This window comes from Oxyura jamaicensis, chromosome 6, assembly GCF_011077185.1.
Source record: "Oxyura jamaicensis isolate SHBP4307 breed ruddy duck chromosome 6, BPBGC_Ojam_1.0, whole genome shotgun sequence".
Taxonomy (NCBI): domain Eukaryota; kingdom Metazoa; phylum Chordata; class Aves; order Anseriformes; family Anatidae; genus Oxyura; species Oxyura jamaicensis.
The window spans coordinates 35385746-35407376 of NC_048898.1; the positions used below are offsets into that span (position 1 = coordinate 35385746).

At 45.8% G+C, this 21631-nt stretch overlaps 1 protein-coding gene across 17 annotated transcripts in view; it reads left to right on the forward strand.

Annotated features, from left to right (window-relative positions):
* JAKMIP3 (Janus kinase and microtubule interacting protein 3) overlaps positions 1 to 20991 on the forward strand; it is an 84949-nt gene extending 63958 nt beyond the window's left edge. For 15 of the 17 annotated variants that reach the window (XM_035329454.1, XM_035329465.1, XM_035329464.1 and 12 more), the window contains 5 exons: positions 721 to 924; positions 1289 to 1354; positions 2582 to 2654; positions 3259 to 4458; positions 18656 to 20991. In XM_035329454.1, coding sequence (XP_035185345.1) covers positions 721 to 924; positions 1289 to 1354; positions 2582 to 2632 — 321 coding nt within the window. In that variant the 3' untranslated portion in view covers positions 2633 to 2654; positions 3259 to 4458; positions 18656 to 20991. Of the gene's footprint in view, positions 1 to 720; positions 925 to 1288; positions 1355 to 2581; positions 2655 to 3258; positions 4459 to 18481 lie in introns of all 17 variants that reach the window. The other 2 variants (XM_035329466.1, XM_035329458.1) reach the window with 2 other exon arrangements.
* Positions 20992 to 21631: the final 640 nt, after the last annotated feature.

Here is a 21631-nt window from a genome sequence, read left to right on the forward strand (position 1 = left end):
GTAGAGGCAGAATTAGCCGAGGATGATTTGCATTTTCCTGTGTTCTTTAAATGCATCATGTGGGCATCCTCGGGCAACGCAATGGGCTTTACTCACATGCACAAACACAGCCTGAAAGCAGCTAGAAAGCTTTGTTCTTCCCTGAAATTCTAGTGGCAAAAGCCATTTTGATTTGTATAATTTGTTTCACTTCCATGTTCCCTTTGTGGTCCTCAAGATGAGAAGCTGCTAATCTTCCCCCCTAACTACAGCCAACAAGATTACCAGCTGTAACCGCTAAGCTTTTTGCACGGTTTTCACTCTGCTTGGCTGCTGACTGAGGATTTTGCTGCACGAAACACTTCTCTTACATAAAGACAGCTGGAACAACTGCTTTGGAGGCAACGAATTACCTGACTCTTTTTATTTTCTTTACAACTCTGTATAATCAGAGAGGTATAATGGTGGTGTAATCAAGGTGCAGGGACCAACGGTAAAATATGTTCCAAACTGAGGGGTTTTGTGACAACTGCCAGTACTGCTCAGAGCCCTACAGCACAGAGGTAGCGTGAAGTGTTTGCCCTGTGGACTGTTTTCTGTGCTGGCCTGTGCAGGAGATTCAGTACACTACCCCTCCACCTCTCCTGTTGTCTTACTGCAATAGGATTTTCAGTTCCTCACAAAATCCTCAACCAACCAGAGATGAGGTTAAGCTGACAGCCTTATATTGTTTTTGATTAGCAAATTCTGGAATTAGAAGCCATGCTCTATGATGCCCTGCAGCAAGAAGCTGGAGCCAAAATTTCCGAACTTCTTTCAGAAGAGGAGAAAGAGAAACTGAAGAGCGCCGTAGAGCAGTGGAAGCGCCAGGTCATGAGCGAGCTCCGGGAGAGGGACGCCCAAATCCTGCGTGAAAGGATGGAGCTCATTCAGCACGCACAGCAGGTACAGTCCAACACGAGGGCAGGGTGACATGCGGGATGAGACTGTTCCCCAGGTCGAAACACAATGAGCTTGTGAGCTCCATCCCTTCCCTCACAGAGCTGTACCAGAAATGTCTGGTGTTGGGGCTAGATTTCAACTTGCCTTAGAAAGTCCCTGAAGTCCCAGGGCATTTAATTTTCATGGATTTGTCACACATGGTGCATGACTGCTGGATAAATCGAGGACTCATCTACAGCTTAAAACACAAATTCATTTTTTAGAAACAGTCTATACAAGTCGTATCTCTGAAAATAATAATACATCTTCTGGGTACATCTGCATTTGACTGATTAATATATATATTTTTTAATTTTAAATCTGACAGAGAATTAAAGAACTAGAAGAAAGAATTGAAGGCCAAAAACGTCAAATAAAAGAGTTAGAGGAAAAGGTAAGGCAATTGAAATGAAGCAGTTGTTACATGTGTATGTGTCCATATCTTCATTTCATCTTTGCTAAGAACAATCTTATAAAAAGTGATGTTGTGATAACATTTCTTTTTATAATTTGTGTACATCCTATTACTGTAATTCTTTCTAGTCCCACCACTGTATGTTCAGCCAGGCAGCTGTAATGTCCAAAGCTCTCACCCAAACCACACAGAGGTGCCTTTCCCATGTGTCCCTAAGCAGGACTGTTCCTTCCTCCCCTGGAGGCTTCATTTCTATGTCTGGTCTCGGATGAAAACAGCTAGCTCAGAGACGAGCCAAAACCAGTCACAAAATAAGTGGGATTCCGCAGCTTTCATTCCCCACTTTATTAACACAACGTGCCATGTGAGAGCGCTCAAGGAGGTGCTTTGCATTTGAAGTAGTTCATCTGAGAAGGAAAGGTTAAAAGCCTAAAATCAGTCTTTTCTTCCACTGTCTTTCAATAAAGTCCTTAACAGAGGACTTCATGCAGTTTATGGTGCCTGGTGAGGATTTTGGGTTTCATCTACCTGGGGAAGTGGAAGGACAGAGCTGCTGCAATGGCAGGCTGTTTTGTGGAGGGATCCCCATCATCGTTCCACCTTCAGCACATGCAGATGCAGTGGCCCACATCTCCGGGAAGGGAACGGGCATGGTCCCTCTCCTCCGCTCACCTGCAGCCACTTCAGTCACTGTCACTGGAGAGAGCCGGCTGGTTAATGCCATCAGGCTTTGCTCTGGTCAAGCTATAACTGCTGAATTCTACCCTAAAATCACCCTAGTGTGAAATCGTCTATTTCTGGAGGAATTGCCAAGGAGTAACTTGTCCAGGTGCAATAGGTGTTGAGCTGAACTTTCGCCCAAAACTAAGCTCAAACCTTAGCAGTGCCTCTTTTTTGAAGTATCAGAAGAATTCAGCTAATGTTTTTCCTCCCCGTCTTCGCTGGGCTGTTTGGCTGCATTTGGGTTGGGCTTCTCTGGGGTAGGGAATGTGATTCTCACCACTCTGCCAGACATGGGGTGTCTGCCTGAGTGATGGAGCAGAGCCCCTCGTCTCTCAGAAGTCACCTACCAGTTAATATTTCTTCTCAGCAGAAAGATTTGTTGCAATCTGTCTGTAACCACCACTTACTCTCAGCTAAACAAACTGTAAAATCTTATTCTCTTTCTTCTCTTCCATTTTTTCCTTTCTTCCCTCCCCTTTTCAGTTTTTGTTTTTGTTTTTATTTTTCTCTTTAGCTTTCATTCTTTGGTCATAGTCCGTCAGGCCAAATGCAGAAGGTAAGCCCTTGGATTACACATGGTGTCCGCTCCTCTTACAAGGTCACAGAGCCTTCCCAGTGCTGCTCAGGCTGCTTTGGCACTGCCCGTGGGGTCTCCTGCGCTCCCCAGATCACCTGAAAATGGGAATCTCTGAAGCCTTTGAAATAACGTGATGCCTGGGAACCAGCAGGCTAAGAATTTGTCAGAGAGAATTTCCTTCCTCTGAGGGAAAGGATAAGGACAGAGCAAAACACAGCAGGCTGCAAAGCAAGGAGGCTTCTAGGAAACCCGGGTGAAGGCTCAGCCCATGTTTGCTCCCCCGCTTGCTGTTGGGGTTTCTTTTTTTGCTCCTAAATTATTACTCTTTCTCTAATGTTAGCCGGAGAAAAAATGCCCGTACGTTTGTGCTTGGAGCAGCAGAAATTGCCATGTCATGGATGGCATTGGAAGGGTCCCCGTGACTCATGAAAGTCGACAGAGTACAACACAAATCCTTTTTTAGTAGTTGTATAATTCAAACAGATGTTTACAAAGATAGCCCTTACAGATTTTTGTGCATGTTATTTTTGACTGGATATACTTTCCTTTGATCCATGCTTTAATGGATTTTTTCTTGTTTCAGCCTACTGAGGAAGCTGGAATTGGTTCTACAGTTACCAACAGGAAAACAGCATTGATTACCAAGATAGAAAAAGAGACATTGCGATTTCAGAAAAAAACACACAATGTATCTCACATTTTGCTACTGGAGGTGGCAGAACTAATCTTTATGAGCCTTTTAGACTAAAGATGAACTATCTTGGCTATGTGGAAATTTCTGCATAGGTGGAGTCTGCACCACTGAAATCTCTGACTGCATTTGCAAAAGCTGGAACTAAGCTGTCAAAGAAGAAAGCCAAAAAAACCCTCCCTCTATTAACAGTTACAGGCTTCTTCTACGGAGTCCTGTCTCTGCTGCTTGAAATAACTCTCAGCTTTACGTAAGGAGCAGTATACTAATTCAGATAAACTGAATATAATTTGGTTCCCTGCTGAGCAGGTAGTAAATTGCTTCTTTGTAGAAGTGACCGTGTCCTGTTTTATATGTCAGTCATTTATATTTGTGATTCATGGTTATTTAAGAATCTGTATTGAAAGAAGATTTTAGAAGGCGATCCAGAGGAATAACTCGCCAAAAGATAAATGTGAATGAAAACAGCGTGTTTTGTTCCAAGTTATTTTGTCATAACACAGGGTCTGTCCAATGGTTTGTTGAATATCCCACAAGCCCAGTATTAGGGGAATAACACGAAGCTCCATTTGAACCCTTCAGGAACTAAAGTTGTAATTGTTTTAGAGTTTTCAGTAGGCCACATCCCACAGCACAATGAGAAATCTGGCACAATAATTTATAGTTTGCTGCTCCTGAATGATGCCAAAAGGCTTAATGTTGCCCCAGCAAAAAGCTCAGCTTGAAAAAGAATGAACCTGGAAACACATCATCCCTGGTCCCAGCAGCCTGAGCTGTGGAAGGTGACAAAAGGCAAAAGGAAGCACAAGTGCTGCAGAGCAGCAATACCAGGAGGAGGGGCTCAGGAGCCGGGAAAAGTGGATCTTCTACAAAAACAGGTGAAGGAGGAAAAATCCAAAAGAAATCCAGCCAGTATACTTTGCCAAATGGGAACTGAACCTGAGTGCACAAATCTGGATTTGGTGGTGAATGATAAGAACTTCCCTGATTACATTGTTCCTACAATCCCCAGCAGCACAGGATGTTGGTGGAGAACGCTGCCCGTCCCTTGGAGGCATAAGGCAGACAGCAAAACCAAAGAGCTCCTGACAGGTAAGATGGATTGATTAATAAACATTGATTTATTATATAATTCTATATGCTATATAACTTTCTTCATAACTGCATGCTATTAATCTGTCTCACTCAAATGAAAATATTTATGACGATAACACAGAAAATTTTGAGTTGACCAAGATCTTTATGTAAATATTATTTACTTGTTTTGCTTTAGTCTGTAAATTAGATACTGAATTTCAGTATGCTAACAAAGTCTCTCTCTCTCTCTCTATATATATATATATATGAAAAGTAGAATAATATCTTCTCCCACCCACCCACATTTCTTACTGGCTTTGGTACTGTCTGACTTGATGCTGATAGAGTAGCATAAGGAAAATGGTAAGGCACATATCCTGTATAAGCAGCAAATGAGAGAAAAGGCTGTGTGTACAGATTGTTAATATCAATTTGAGAATACAGGGGTGTTAAATGGGGGAGCAGAAGCTGGCTAAGCAGCTGAAAGAAGTCACTGCCACCACAGCCTGGTGGAGTTGGTTATGCCCAGAAAGACTGGTGCTCTTGGGACTCCTTTCTCTCCCTGCAAATGAGCGAAAATACTCAGATCTCCAAAAAATAACAACCTGAAAAGGGATCCCCATTTTCCACTCACTCATATAATTAGTATGTAGGATAACTCAACAAGTAGGCAAATCAGAGCAATCATATCATTGTTCAGGGGCTGCTTCCTTTTTCAGTTTTCTTGGGGCTGTCCCATTACTTGTTAATAGCACACTTACAGCAAATACTGCTCACTGGACTTGCTTCTGCTTTAAAGGAGGAATTGTCTGTCTCTCTGTACTTACCCATCATTTTTTTGTTTGTTTGTTTTTTCCAAATACTTTTTCTAAGCAGAATGTCCATTGAGTCTTAGTTTGAACATCTCTCCAGCCTTACCCTGTTTGACTGCAGGTTATTGCCATGCTGCCCTGGAGAGGAATTCTGCCTTTAAAATCGGTCAGATGCAGAATGTCTGTGTATGGAGGGATGGATACAGGACCTATTAGAAACTATTTGTCTTTAGTGGTGCTTGCTGGAAATAATCTGTGCTCAGTGTTAGACTTGACGATGCACACTCTTCTTAGAAAGCTGCATGTGTACGTCTCAGTCCTGTGGTTCTTTCAGGAGGGGTCCAGATCCTTCGTGTCTGTCTGTGTCACACCGGTCTCCACAGGGCTGGTATTTCCTAGTCTGTAAGATCAAGGAGTTCCACGTGTTTGGTAACCTAAAAGAGAAACTCAGTGGACTCAAAGAATGAAAATAATAAAAAAATCAGGAAATAATTGAGATGAATCTACCTGACAATGGAGGGCTTTTTGGAAACAAGAAGTTTAACAAAGATGACAAGCAAAAATCAGTAAGGAAGACTTACCCAATCGAATCAATAGAAAGCATACAACACAAAACATATCAATCTCTTTCAGTATCTGGTTAGATTTGCAATAGTTACAAATAAAAGTGGTTTGGATTGTCATTAGTGCCTTCTGAAAATGTCTTCTGAAACAGCTTTCCAGCAGAAAGTTAGATTTCAAATAAATGCTCTTTTCTTTGGGAATGTGTGCTTTAACATCCCAGGCGGACAAAGCCCCTCTGTCCCCTTGCCAAGAGCTCTGCCTTCCTCTGAAGCCCCACGCCCGCCAGCCGCGTGGTTTTCCGCAGGCAGAACGTATAGCTACGTGTGGGTACAGGGAGACGGTTGGGGTACGCTTTGTGGGAACGCAGATATGTTATAAAAGCACGACTTGGGCACCAGGCGGCTGCCCTGGCCGTGGGCTGGCTCAGACCGCTGCGAGGCTGGGCGCTGCCGCAGGGCTGCGGGAGGACACGGGGGAGCCGGGCCTGGGCCTGCTGCTCCTGGCATCCCCGTGTTTGGAGCAGCCTCAGGAAGTTCTTCCAGGCACAGTTAGCCTAGCTGTTTTTTAATGGACATTTCAGTTGTTTCAGAGATTGTGGACTTCCAGAGGTAGGTGGCACTAGCATATTTCTAAAAACATGAGTTTTCAGTTAAGCTAAGAGAATTTTTTTTCTTGACATTAACTTTATATTTCTAGAAGGGTTTGAGTATCCCAAAATCTATACTTCTTTCCTGTTATCTTAGTTTTTTTAAAAAAGTAATAACACTTATTAAAACTCTATTTGATATTTACTTAAAATAAGTAACAGCTGATAAACAGAATTCAAAGATAATCAGATATCATCTGATAAAGATAATTCAAAAAACATCTGATAAATAGAATTCAAAGAATTCTACTTGGAAATTGTGCATTATTGTTCTGTCATAAAAACCTGTTATTTCTTCTATTTGAGGCATAGAAATAAGATCTGCTGCAGTGGTTGTTTGCTGACAAGTGCAGTAATTAGTATCTCTTTCTTTCTGAAATACGCAAATAACTGAGGATTAGGCTGTAAGCGGAACAGAATGCATGTCTTCCTGAAAACTTGGGCCTGAGTGCACCTAGCCTTCTGCTTCTGGATATTATGTATAGAAGGACACATATTTTTGCCTTTTTTGTAGGAAGCAGAAACACAACACATGCAGACATCTTAGGAGTGCCCCCCCCCCCCCCTGCATCACACCCCACCCCGCTCCACCAAAAAACCCAGACCACGCACCTGAGTTGTGACTTGCTGAAGCCCAGGTTTGCAAAAAGATTTGGACTTGCACACACAAGCTTGTATTTGAATGCATGGGCTCTAGGAATTCAGCAGCGTGTGTCTAAGCATACATTCAGTCAAATCCTAAATGAATGTTGAGAATCACACTCATTTTTTGTGTATTTGTCCAAAAGGCTTAGTGGTTTCAGGTGAAAAACCTGTAAGATGCTACCTAGCAAAAGGAAACCTGTCCCTCAGGCTGCAAAAGCCCAGGAGATGATGCTGTTGGGCTTCACAAGACAATTTTCCCTGTTCCCTGTTTGCTGCCTACGAGCTTCCTGCCCTGCTCTCCCTCTGAGGCATTACCTGATGTTAAACTGTACTGAAGATCAGCACAGATAAAAATAACAAAGATAGGTCTATGTCTGCCCCTATAAGGAGATACTCGCTCCATGAGGAAGGATCACAGCTACCCAAAAGGAAGGTGTGGGGAGCTGATGTTGGCCTCTTCTCACAGATAACTAGCCATAGGACCAGAGGGAATGGCCTCAAGTTGCACCAGGGGAGGTTCAGGTTGGCAATGAGGAGACATTTCTGCTCAGAAAGAGCGGTCAGGCGTTGGGACGGGTTGCCCAGGGGGTGGTGGAGTCACCGTCCCTGGGGGTGTTCAAGGAGAGGTTGGACGTGGTGCCTGGGGACATGGTTCAGTGGTGACATTGGGGGTAGGGGGATGGTTGGACCAGGTGATCTTGGAGGGCTTTTCCAGCCTTAATTGATCTATGATTCTGTGATCTGGGTGATGATCCAGTTTGATTCATGACTGCAAAGGTTTCCTGTTGGTAATAGAAGAAAGCTATTTAATTACTATTTTAATTATTTTAAACTCAAGTAAAATTTTGAAGAAAATAATATTAGAAGTTTATATTTTTTTTTTTCAGTGACAGAGTGAGGGAGGGCAGACCTCAGTATAACAGATGGGTGCCATTTTCAATTTGCACGTGTGGTATGTGTGAACGTGCTTCAGGAGTGTGGGGAGATGCACGTCCTCCCAGATCCCCCATGACTGTGGCCAGTAAAGAACCAGCTTTAGGTTCACAATGGACAACTGTCCCAGAGAGTAACCCACACTCTTTCCAGATCCTCTAACCCTTGTGTTTCTTAAATCAGTATGCTTTCATTTTAGGGGTGGTCTTAACAATATGGTGTTATTTCCTACTGTAGGCGCCACAGATCACTTAGAAATAGCAATTTCAAATCTTCAGCATTTGACCTTTTTCTTCAGTGTGGGTAGTTCCTACGAGTGTCTTCACAGCAGCTGCACTGCAGCGGGGCTGACCTGAGGCTGGCGGGGGCATTTCACCCCAGTGTACACCGAGGGTTTTCCCATTGGGGTCGCCTTCTTTTACACCAGCGCTGGATCTGTCTGTGTGATCTTCTTCCTTTGGTAGATAATTGCTTTTCTTTAAATCACTCTACTGACTGCATAATCAAATTTCTCTTTTTTATTGATGTGCTTGAGTTGTCAGAAGAGATTTTTTTTTAAGGTCAGCAGCACATTTTTCCAGAAGTGATCCACAGGGGAGATGATGAGCTACTAGAGCTTAAATTTTGCTTTATTGTTCTATCAACCACATCCTGTATATTTCCATGCATTTTGAAAGGGGTCGTAAAAGGCTTGCTTCACAGAGGTACAGAGATAAGGGTAATGAGTTACGTTATTAGAATACTAATTGGGAAGTCATTGCTGTGCAGAATGACCCAAAACATCTTTGTTTAGCATAAGCCTGTAAAGAAAGTTCAAGTCTTTAGGAAGCCCCCCGTGGGATGAACAGGAGATAATAAAGCAAAAGATTCAAAGTCTGGTTGTGTGTAACTTGATCCCAGTAAAGAGCAGAATTTGGTTCAGTTAGAGCAAAGAGATTTCCTGCAGACTGATAATAACCAGCGTATATAAAATGTAGGATGCCTCATTGCACAGTATTTCTGCTTTAATATTTCAGGAGTTGATATAGACTGGAATACATAGAAATGACAATGTCAGTCTGAATTTGCAGTGTCTGGAGATGAGATTAGGTAGAGGTCCCCAGGCAGGAATAATGCCATCGATGGTGCTTAAGGACAGTTTAAGCACGGAGCGGATTTGAGGCACGTCTGGAAAGCTATTTGATCATGGAGAGGTTTCAGTTCATAAGGCAAAAGGCTGCAATTTAGTGTTTTGCTAATTCCCACTGGAAAACAATTTGAAACAGTCCTGCTGAGATTTTCCATGTAAGTAGAACATCTGCTTTATGGTAGTAATCTGAGATGCTATTTCACAGCCACAGACCCTCACACAGGACAGATTTGTTGCACTAACCTGGACACAAATAAACCCAGAAAATTCAATAGCATTATATAATTTTCAATCAAATGCTCTTGGTTACAAAATACAGCCACTTAAAATGCTAAGCAGGCAACAGTAAATTTCTGTAATGAAGCACAACCCCAAGACAGTAAAATGCTTAGAATTAACAGTGCTGAAAAATATTTTTTTTACTGACACGTCTATTGCTTTTAAGATCAGCTTGCAGTCAGACATTTCAGTAAGATGGGTGGATATAGTTTCAATACTCTTTCAGGGAGCTCTGCTTTGAAAAGATGTTCACATCCCACTGAGATACAAGCAGATAGCCCAAGCACAGGGGTGGGACAGGGGACTTTACCAGTGCAGTCTGGGGTGTATGGGACATCTGACTGCAGCGTGGCCAGGCTGGGGCTGGGCTGCAGCCAAGCTGCTCGAGTACTTCCATTGCATTTGAATAGTACAAGGTTTGTTTGACCCAGTTTTGCTTTAAGATTCAAGAGTAAATTAATTCCAAACCCAAAAATGAATACAACCTAAACTGCATACTTTTTACGTATGTTTCTCGGAAAGCTCAGTGAAAGCATGGAAGTCATCAAACGGTCAAAGCACGCGAGTCTCATATGCAGCGTCCTCTTTTGTGGTGTGGCACTTGACATACAGCACATAATCCGTATGAGTTTCCTTACGTTTGTGGTAACTAGCAGAGAGCTTTCTCTGAATGTAAGCACTTGGTAAATCTGTGTACTGTACTGGCAATTCCTTGCAGTGTCTGCTTCCCCTTCAAAGCCTCCTGAACTTGGAGCCCATACTTTTCTTGGGAAAACTCAATGTCTGCTCTGTTGAGCTTTCATAAAATATGGGGTTAAACACCTTAATTAACATTTAAAAGAGCCCTTAGATCTGTTGAGAATTTCCACAGCTGTTGCATTTGAGGCGGTGGCAGTGTTTGTTGGTGAAGCATTGATGGTTTCCATCCGCAGTGCGTGGTAGGATGTCCTCTGCTCATGGCTGTGCTCCGCGCCACAAAACTTCCCAGGGATGGAGAACAGAGACTGGAATTTGGAATAAAATGTCCACAGGGACCTTTCTGCTTGAGCCGACCATTTCTTGGCACACTTCAAGATTAGACACACTCTGCAGTGACAATTTGTTTCATGTATATATCATATTAGTGATTTAATTTATTATTAACCAAAAACAAGCTGGCAATTATAATCGAGATACCCATTCGGTCCTAACTTGGTACAGAACTGAGAACTGCATTGTAAAAGCCTTGTCCACTGAGCTGTTTTTAAATATATACATGGCCTTATTAACCATTCATTTTCAAAAGTACACCCAGACATCATAGGTTCTGGTTTTTTTTATATATATTTTTTTCTGTTTTTGCTAGGCCTGAAACATTCTTCCTCTTAATTTTATTCTTGCAACTGTTAACATCCCAGCCAGACCCAGTGCAGAAGGAAACAACAGAATTTGATCAGCTGAAATAAAATTATCTTGACCAGTCTTCTATGTTTCATTCACATCTTGACTGATCCCCTCAACAGAGAAATCACCGTGTTATTTTAGTCCTACAGACAGTCTTTGCAAAGAGGCAGAGCCCAGGCTAGTTTTGCAAGGCGGTATTTACTGCAGTCCCTAGCCTCCAGCTTTCCTAATGGCATCAAAGGGCAGAAAAGGGTCCTCACAAAAGCAACAGTGAAACTTTAACACCTTTAAAAACTTTTTAAAATCTAAATCACACCTGGTGACACATTATGGCCTTCCCAGGGGTGATGCTGGCTCTTGTGGCAGTCTGACAGAGTTGGGGATGCCTCCGTCCCTGCCCAAGGCTCGGGGCTGCTGGGGTGCCAGCCTGCAGCCCGGGCGCTTCTTTTCTAACCTGAATGATTCTGTGAACCTGTGATCCTGTGATTCTATGACTGTGTGATTCTGTGGTGCTGTGATTCTCCTCTGGCCCCGTGGAGCCTCTGGGCTTCTGCAGGGCTCCCCACGGCACCTTCTGTGCCTTGCCCCAGCTTGCTGCTCCCTGCTGGGCTTCCAGGAGCCGACTGGTATTTGTGTCTGATCGGAGGGGGAGAGCCTCAAAAAGGCTTCAGCATCAGTCTGTCAGTACTGATCAGAAAGGCAATTATTTAAATTAAAGGTTTATGACAGTAAAAAATTAAAAGTGAAATGTTCGTTTCCTCAGAATGATCTGAAGGGACAATGGGGAGAGAAACAAAACCCATCGCTTGTACTGTTCATGAAACCAGATGAAATCTGAGGTCAGTCGGGGGACGGAGGCGGGGATGTCTGAGCATGTCCCTTTCCCTTTGGTGGGGAACCGAGATGCTCAGCAAAACCCTTAACTATTATCTGGAGGACTGGATTTTGGTGTAAATGCAAATTACCTAGATTAAACTTAGTTTTTATGACACGTTCACAGTGCTGTTGGCCACAACTTTTTGTGAATTCTTGCTCTTTATTTGTAAAGGTTTCATGCAATATGCCGGAAATAGGGGTACAGCTGTGTGACGGTATCATGTGGGAGGAAGACTTGAAGTTGTGTGTCCCTTCGAGCACTAGTGTGTGTATACAGAAAAAGGGTATTGTGAAGGGTTTCTCTTGAGATGTATCATGGAGAATCATGATTCTGTTGATTTGTGGTTGGGTAACTGGGTGAGAATAATGAATATTTGACTTGGTACTTAGCATTAATAACTATTAGGAAGTTGTGTTACCAAGCCCTTAAACTCCCAGCTTTATCTGCTCAGCCTGGTTTCCTAAACACACAGAAATAGGTGTCCACCTGCCCAGGCCCAAACCAAGTAGTTTTGCCAAGTAATTCCAATTAAGGTAAATTCCTACAGATTGTAGGAAAAGAGGGTGGTGGCTGAGAGAGATGGAGGTTCAAACGAACGCACTTACGGACAGAGAGCTCGCAGCAGGTCAGTGGGCACAAGGCACAGCAAAGCGTAACAGAAAAGCAGGCCCTGGCAGTCCTGCTGCTGCTTTTGGAGGCACCATCCAGACGCAAGGCGGGTGTAGGACCGACGTGGGTGCTCGGGCTGACTGCCCAGAGGAAGCTGTGCGGCCAGGCCGGCTGCTGGCGGCTCTCAGGCTCCGAGGGCAGGCAGTGGGCTGTGTGCCGGGGAGGCTGAGCTAAGCGGGATGGCCCCATAGGGGCTGCGCGGGGAGCCTCGCGTCGGGGTGCTCGTGTGCATGGGATGCTGCTCTGTGACCGCCACACCTCTCTGCCGTGCGGGGTGGTACCCAGCACCCAGTTTTTCTGGTGAACCCAGTGGCCCACGGTGTCTCCTTGTACCTCCCATCTGCTGCAGGGTGGCACAAAGGTAAGGGCTTCCTCCACACGTGTGTTGTGGCCAGCTTGCCAGATCGACCCTAATCCCTGTGCGGGCACCTAGGTGTGTGCACTGAGCCCTGCGTCCCCACACCCACTGCCTCTGCTGCGTACGTGCAGGCAGTCCTCAAGGCATTTATGCAGTGGGGCTGACACGCAGAGATTGTGTCCGCGCTAATGGTCAATTAGAAATCCCAGGCAAACCTCCTCCAGGAAAAGAGAACCTGTCAAAGTAAGACCTGTGATGGCCTTATTACAAAGATCTGTGGAGGCAGATGCAGGAAAATTTGTTGTGTCAATGGCTTTTTCTAGAGAAAGACTGTCCCAGTGGCCTGCTTCATTCTTGTTACAAGCAAGAAAACACCCTAGGGGTATAACAAATTGGTAAAATGAGAGTTACAATGACCGTCAAGGAGATACCATCACGCATTAGCAATGCTGTGACAGTCACTAAGGTAAGGGGACTGTAAAATCCTCACACGTCAGATCAGAGCAACCCAGTCAGCCTGGGCTAACCCTACCGATAGAGCGACTGCAGAACCCTAACGGCTGGATGTGTATAGTCTAACAGATTTATGAGTGTTAATTGCAGCTGTGTTCCCTAAAAACTGCCCTAAAAAGGTCATCTAGAGAAGAGAATTAGTACAATTTGGTGAGATGAGGCGGCTGCCTTCACGCAGGACCCAGGGCATCCCTTGCTGGGGCTGACGTTTTGCCCCGAGTTCTGCCCGCGGGGCTGGTTGCCGCCCGGGAGCCGCGGGAGCTGCGTTCGGGTGTCACCTGCATCCCCTGCTGAGCTCCGCGACCACCACTCGGCCCGGCTCCGCACCGCTTCCTCGGGGAATGGCAGCAGCTCATCTCCCGCCTGCGCCCTCACGCTCTGTAGTTAATGTTTGTGAATGACCGGGTGCTTGACAGAGAACCGTGTTCCTGTTATTTGTCTTCCAGAGACGTTTGAATGATTTGTTCCCCTTGCATTTCTCTGAGCTGATTCAGCACAGGATATGTGAATCGGGTGGATCTTTTTATTACCTGCCAGGCTGTGCAGCTGCGACTTTCAAACAGCATGGAAGCTTTGGCCATGAATTCGGGGGGAGCACACGATCTCCTAGGGCAGCGGAAGGGACTCAGTCCCCTTGTGGCAATGCCTGGGTACCCATCGATGGATGTGCTTGGTCCCAGGCCCGCGCAGCGGGTGTTCACAGCTGCCCCTCTCCACCAGACACAGCTAGGAGTGACGCTACATCTTGCTGCCATCCAAAGGCTCCTTTTCCTGCAGGTTAATTTTGGCAGTTCCAAAACTCAGTTACTAGATATTTGACCAGGCTGCGTGGAACTGAGTGGCTTCCTCCCCAGCAGTTGTCACAGGAGTCCCCCAGACACAAAATTCCCAGTCCTTGTGCAGTGCCTGGCTGCCCGGGGAGGCACTGCCCCATAAAGGCTTGGTTTCCTTTTATTTATTTCCTCCGGGGCCTCTTGAGCCCCCGGCCAAGGCAGCAGATGGATGTATGCGCTGCGTAAAGGATTCTAGCTGTAAACTTATCACTTGCACCTAAAATAGAGATTTCTGTAAGGGCTAGGGGTTTTGAAAATCCACACTGTAAGTGTACGAAGATATACTTTTTCTTACTTGGAAACAAATCCATGCTATTTATGTACAACGATGTACATAAATATTATGTACGAATAGTTGTATTATGGAATGGTTTATGTATAACAAATTAAATTTTATTGCTATTGTAACATATTTTCCAGTGCCGTAATGACAATTATCTAATAGATTTGTCTTCTAAAAAAGCATTCAAACATCACTTAACAAATGCATGAGAATTATATACAAATAATTTTTATGTGGATAATAATTACAAATCCACTCATAAGCACCATATGATACAAAATGTTTTTTTTAAAAAAACTTTGTTAATTATGAATTTTGCTGTTCAAGAACCACCCTAACATCAGCTCTGTAGTCTCAGAGTAGTTTATTTCAGTCTGACTTTGAGCTTTGGGGTAACCAGTCTGTGTAACTGCCTCATCTGCCCACTGTAAAGCCGTTTCCTTAACCCCATACGTTCAGACTTAGGTGCTACCAGGCGAGACGCACCACCAGGTTTCCTCGTGGATTGAGGCGTTGGATGTGCCCGGAGTGATGTGGGCTGAAAGGTGCCTCCTGAGCTGCAGACAGATCCGAGGCAGCAGCACGTCCGTAGCAATTCACTTGCACCTGGAAAAGGAAAGGTTGTAAGACAGCTTCCAATTATCAATAATTACTTTCATAGTGATAGGGGTTTTGCTGTGCATTAGGTACCTAAAGGAGGAATTAATGGCAACTGTGAGGCCGGTAGTTTGGAGAAGCAATAAATGAAGGACTGCGGAGACACCAGGCAGGGTCAGTGGGCAGGCACCAGGACTGGTGCTGCCCAGCGAGGTGCGGGGCTGGAGGCAGCCACCGCTGCTAGTGCTCACCTCCTGAGTCCTGGACAGGCAGGGCTGAGGGCTGCAGCTGCCCACCTGAATGCCACCAGCAGCAGGGGTGTCAATTAACAGCAATTAACAGGTGCCGGGTTTCAGAAGGGCAAAATGAACAGCTTTCATTGCAGAATCAGCCCTCACTCTACAAAATGCATGATGAAAACAGATAAATTCAATGTAACCTGTTCTGGTGTGAGTACGGGATTCAAGCCAAGGTTTCATATGCTGCTTTTTGGGTGATACAGAGTTTTAGGTATAGATAATTATAAATCTTCTTTACATTCTCTATCATACTCTGCTTCAAAACCTAACCTGAAATAAAAATGCTACAGAATTCTTCATATATATATATACATATATACATAAAATGAAGAGTATCCAGTTTGTTGCCAAAATTTTTTATCACTTAGGTATATCAAATAAATCATTCATAAAAGGAGGAAACAGCTTTGAAAACCCCTGTTATTAAGCATGAAAAGGCCAACACTATTTTGGCCTCTAGCAGAAGCAGTTTGCAGTGTATCAGATTTCCTCACATCTCCACCAACAAAAGCAGGTAAGTGTAATCATGCTGCAGGGCAGCATGGCTTTTTGCACCTACATGTCAGAGGGATGCTGGTGCCAGAAGCCCCTCTTTGCCTTACCCATGGGTCTGATTATGGTGAAAAAGGAGTGAGCAGGAACGGCGAAAAGCTGGATGTGCTGGCTGTTACCCTCCTCGGTGAGAGGCTCGGCAGAGCACGCAGTGATGGGAGGGGAAGGAAGGATGGCAGCTCCTATCTAGGTCAGGTCCCTGCCACCACCCCGCGCATTAGAGACCCTTGCCTGAGCCCCGAGCCCTGAGCCCCAGCCCCGGGGGCAGCCGCATGGGCCGGGGGCACTGCCCAGACCAGCCCCGTGCAGAGCCCAGAGCCCGGGTGCAGCCCTTCAGGTCCCGGCCCTGCGGAGATTTCTGAATGGAAGTGCTTTTCTGCTTATGAATAAATATTTTGCCTTGCATATGTTCACAAGATTTATCAACATAAGCTGATACGTTGGGTGATTTTTTTATGCATACAAATATCCAGTTGGTATAGGAGACTATTTTAGCAGGGGAAAAAAGCCAGAATTTACAAACTGGTATGCTCAGGAACAAAGTACCTGATGAACATTCACTGGATTTGTTGCAGAGTACTCTTAAACGCTAAAATCAAAATAAAAATTAAGAATTTAGTAACAAATTAAAGACAAGGTGCTGACTGCTGAGACGCCTGGAGCTGACAGCTGACCGGCATGCCACAAAAGCCATCCAAGTGTGGCCCTGCCACCCGATGTCTGCTACGGGCTGGGCAGGTCAGGAGGCGAGCAGAAGCCCCATGGACTGGGAGCTGTAGGTTCAGACAGGCCTGGCCCACAGAACTGGATGTTTTGTTTCAGCGTTAGGCAGGAAGATGCTCCTGTAGAACAGTCTGAATTTGTGCTGAGGCTCATTTTCATAGAGAAATTAATTCTAGAGAATTAAACTAGGAAAACTGTATGAGTGGTGTTCAACCACTCATGTGGCTTACATAGTAGGATATTAGCACAAAATAACATCTTAAAAAGAACATGCATATTTTCCAGCCTGTGGTTGCAGTGCAATTTGTGTGAGCATTGTAAGACCCATGGTCATATCTATTATTTCCCTGATCTTTGGCTAATGTAGATAACCATAATTTCATTGCAACTAGTACAGATAGTCCTCTGTCTCAACAGAAAACAAAACAAAACAAAAACCAGAGGTCTTCCCCCCTCCTCCCCGGGAGGAGCTGCCCTGCCATCTGCCACGACGAGCACATTCACGGTTCTGCGGGTGCCGCCGAGTCGCAGAGCGGCAGGGGTTGGAAGGCACCTCTGCAGAAGGCCGTGCCCAGCCCCAAGCACACTGCTGAAATCTGCCCAGCTCGAGCAAAAATCGAGTCAAACTTCCAGCCAATTGAAACTTGCTCTGGCATTTCAGCCAATTATTAATCCTGCCTAACATCAGCACTCTGAGATATCCTGAAGCAGTAACTTAGCTAGCCGAATAAAAGCCCGTGTCTTTCAGTTATCTGTTATTCCCTGAACATCTCTCATATTTTCCCCAAGAAACCGTGACATACGCAGGCACGCTGCTGGTGGTGTCAGCTCCTGGCCATATGGCCGTCTGCGCTGCGAGCGTGCGGCTGTGCAGGCTGTAGGGGCCGCGGGACCGTCTGCCGGGCATCCCCCGGGAACGGCCCTGCCCAGGCACCGCCAGCCTGCGGAAGGCAAGGGCATGCGAAATGGGGCTGGGGCTTCAGGCTCCGGGTGCTGTGTTTAAACAAACCCCCAGTAAACCTCCTCAGTACCTTTTGTAAGTAAAGTTATGTGTGTGTCCTTCAGTTGCAGGTTAAAGGGATATGCATAATTACAAGCTAATTAAGGCAATCATTTTTACAGATTGGGGGGGAAATAAAAGTCTCTTTGGCAGAAGATTGCATGGTGTGAGAACAGTAGCTGTATTCCTTTTAAAATAAGCAACCATCAGCCCTCTAGCCAGTGCCAAGGAGCAGCAGACAGCTCCCTCTGCCCAGCACCTCCTGCCCCTCTGGCAGTGGAAGCTTTTCCATTTACCTCACGGGGCATGGTCAGGTTTTTTAATATCAGTATTTCCTGCACCTCCTCCTGCTGAAAAGCCAGCTCCAGCTCCACCGCACGGCGTGCCTTAGCTCCTGGCCCCTTCCCTGGCCCAAATGCGGGTGTTTTGCGTGGGCCAGCTGACAAAGCTGCTGTGCCTTCCTTCTCTGGTCTGTGCACCATGGTTTGTTCTGCTTCCCATGCATTTGCCCTAGAAATACCCTTCTGTCTGACATCTGGCTAAATTTGAAGCTGCAAAGAACAGTCCAAGAATGGAGCACACAGAAGGGCAGGAGATCAGCTCACATGCAAGGGTGGGATGTCGTTTTGTGGCATCTTTCCTCCCTCGAGGAGGTCCGATTTGGCTCCTGCGGGTATTTAACTCGTCCTTGCTGTGACACAATTCCTCTCGCTGCCCACTGCACTTACATAAAGCCGTCTGTGGGGACCAGCTCTCTTTGAAGTGGCTTATACCGCTGCGTTGTCTCTTTGAAGTTCCCAGTGCCTGGCAGGAGCATTTAGCATCGATTATGTTCCTGGAGACAGACTGAGCTGTGTGCTCACGCAGGATAGCCATTAAGTCCCTGGTTTGGGAAATGGAGAGGGGGATCATTTCTACTGGGCTTTTGCTTGTTTGTTTTCAGAGAAAAATCACAACTGGATAAACCAACTCCAACTGTAGAGTGAACTGAGAGCCATGTAATGCCACCTGCCAAACCTCATAAACTGGAAACGCTGAAGTGCTTGGGACTGAAAAATCTCCTACTGGAGAGACAATCGCAGTTGTAGTTAATTCTGATGTTTATTTTATTCTATAGGTACCTGCACTGCTTCCGCAGCTTGAGTTTATAAAGCTAAGAAGAAAATCCCTTGATACTGAAATCCTAAAAAACCTCCAGGTGTTTGTACATCAGTCGTCCACTTTAAACTGGACAATGTGAACAGCAAAGGGAGCTGAGCTACAAAAATATAAGAAAATGAATTATTCATAAAAGTGTTATATTTTTACTGAAGTAGTATGACAAAACATTTTAAAGCAAAGGTTATGGATTGTGGTATCAGCATATGATTATGCTGTAAGAGTGATTTAACTAATTCCAGTTCTACCAGATACAAGCATCTATACTGGAATTATGCAGATGAGTTAAATTTTTGCTTCCCCATTTTTTGCATAAAGAGTTGCTAAATCCTAAGTGTCCATTTTGAGTTCTCCTTAAACTTGATGTCTTAACACACTTCATTGACTTGGAAGAACTGCAAACAACAGTGTGTGGTAACTACCTGCAGTCCAAGACATTACTCGACTCTGGTGGAGACGCTGCTGGCTGGAAGTCTGCTGGAGCGTCCCATGCTGGCATCTGTCGAAATGCCTTAACGTGCCGGGGGGCACAGGAGCGCGGAAGCTGCTATCGGTGTGAATGTGCAGGATATCTGCTGCGCTGTTCAGGACCTGGAACAGCGAGGACCAGTGTCTTTGGAAGTCGCTCGGATACATTTCACCTCAGTTTACTCAGGCCATGCTTCTGCATGTTGTGTATATAGGTCCAGATGTTCAGTTCTGCTTCCCCCTAAATTAGGCTTTCTTAATCATGTTTTCTTTAACAAAAAGCTAACTGTACAGGACAGATACGTGTGTAAATAAGGGATTATGCTTATGTATATGTTAATATTTATATGTAAAAAGTTATGTACATAGGAAAGAAAAAAATGGCTCAAAGAATGTTTAAAAAAGTTTCTTGTGTTTAAAGGCACAGACAGGACATTTACATAAATGTGCTATTTAATTTCAACATAAGCGTTTTCCGCTCAGTTTTCCGTCACTTTTACGTTGATCCCACTGGCGCTTGGTGTGACGAGCAGGGCTTCGTGCAGCTCTCAGGGTCCTTGGCCGCAGTGAGAAGCCGTCCCGGTGAGCGGTGCCCTCACTGGTGAGACAAGCTGCACCAGACCTCGGCTGCTGCCTTCTTACGCACGGCTCCTAAAAGCACGGTGGTCTCAAAGCCACGGGGCTGCGGGGGGAGGCATTCCCCCAAACTGGGCTCTGTCTCAAGGCATTTCTCCTGCAGCCTCCCCATGGGTGCGAGCCACCGGGGCCCAGCCTGACCAAGCGCCTGCTCCGTGCCGAGCAGCCGTAAGCCGCAGCCTCCAGCCCTGCTCCTGCGCGCACCCCGTGACGATGCCCCCAGCCTCCTTCAAACAATGGCAAGCAGGGGGGCAGACACAACACAAACCACGTGTATCACCGCTTTCATTACCGATCTATTGCCATAGCTATGTTTGCCTACCAGAATCTGAAAAGTACGTATAAATGCTCATAAACGTAGACTTTCTGAAGAAATGCCAAAATAGTCATAAATGTTGACAGTCCGGGTAACGCAGCACTTGGGTTGATGTGAACCACGAGTTGTGCTGACCGATTACAGCATGTGCATAGCAATGCAGATTTTTTTGATTACGTCTAAACTAAAATCCATTCGAATTGCAGCTTACTTCGTCAACAACCGTATGTTGCGTGTTTCAGGCCTGTACTTCTTGTTCAAGCTGTTGAAGGACTGTGGCTATTAGTTAAAGTATTCTGCTCTAGAAATATCTGTAGCCTTCAGTGTATCCTCGAGTGCCTTACGCAGCTCGTGAACAAAACTACTGACAGTGAAGAGGAGACGGGAGTCATTCCTGGTGGTCTGATGCCAAATCCCCTGGCGTCTCCAATGCCACTGCTGAAACCTGGCAGTGGGCAGTGTGTTTTAGCACAGTAATGGATTTAGTTTAGACTCAGGAAATTGTATTGTGAATATGTGTATTAAACCATGTACTTACGTATTGTACATTTTATAAAAAGGAACTATTGTAAATTTATGCAAACTGTAAACCAGATAAAATGTTTTTTTTCTTTCCCCCCTATGGCCAGTGTGCCGTGACTTGTGTTCTCTAAGATAATCTCTGAATAACCATACCCTGAATACGTAATGTTTGGTTCAGTGCTGAGACAGTAATTGACAGGCCTAAAACAGGGCTGGATTGATCAATTACAGAATTTTACACATATTTTTGTATTGTGATTCATATGATATATATCAAGAGACTTTCTATTCATTTGTAAAATACATAAATTATTGTAAGCTTTTAATAAAAAGATCTGTTTTAAACCTTGAAATTAGACGATTTGTTTTGTTTTGTTTCTTGTTTTGTTTGTTGCAGCTGAAAGCCCTTGGTTAGCCACAGCAACTTTAGTGGGTTTAGTTGTTTGGTTTGTCTCATTCTTACACCCTAGCTCTCGGCCTCGGGGCTTTACCTGCGTGCCTGGTATCACGACAGCGCGATGGCACCGCACGAAGGATCGCGACCGAAGCGCGCTCCCGCAGAGTGACCTCCCCCCGCGCCCTCCCCGCGCCCCGGCAGCCAGCCCCGGCGGAGCGGCAGCGCTCGGCGGGCAGCGCAGCCCGGCGCAGCCCGGCGCAGCCCAGCCCAGCCCAGCCCAGCTCAGCCCAGCCCGGCGCAGCCCAGCGCAGCCCAGCACAGCAGCGGCCGGAGCTCGGGACGCTCCCACCGGCCCCAAGGGAAGCACCGCGGGGAGGGGGTCGGGGGCCGCGGGAGCGGGGCGGGCCCGGTGCCCGCCATGTCGGGGCAGCGGGCGGAGGCGCTGCCCGCCTGCTTCGCGGGGCTGGGCGCGGGCAGCCCGCGGCCGCGGCAGAAGCGCGGCGGCATGTTCTGCAGCGTGGAGGACGCCTTCGACAACAAGACGCTGGACTTCCCCTCGCTCGGCGCCGGCCGGCCCCGCGGCCCCGGCCCCAGCC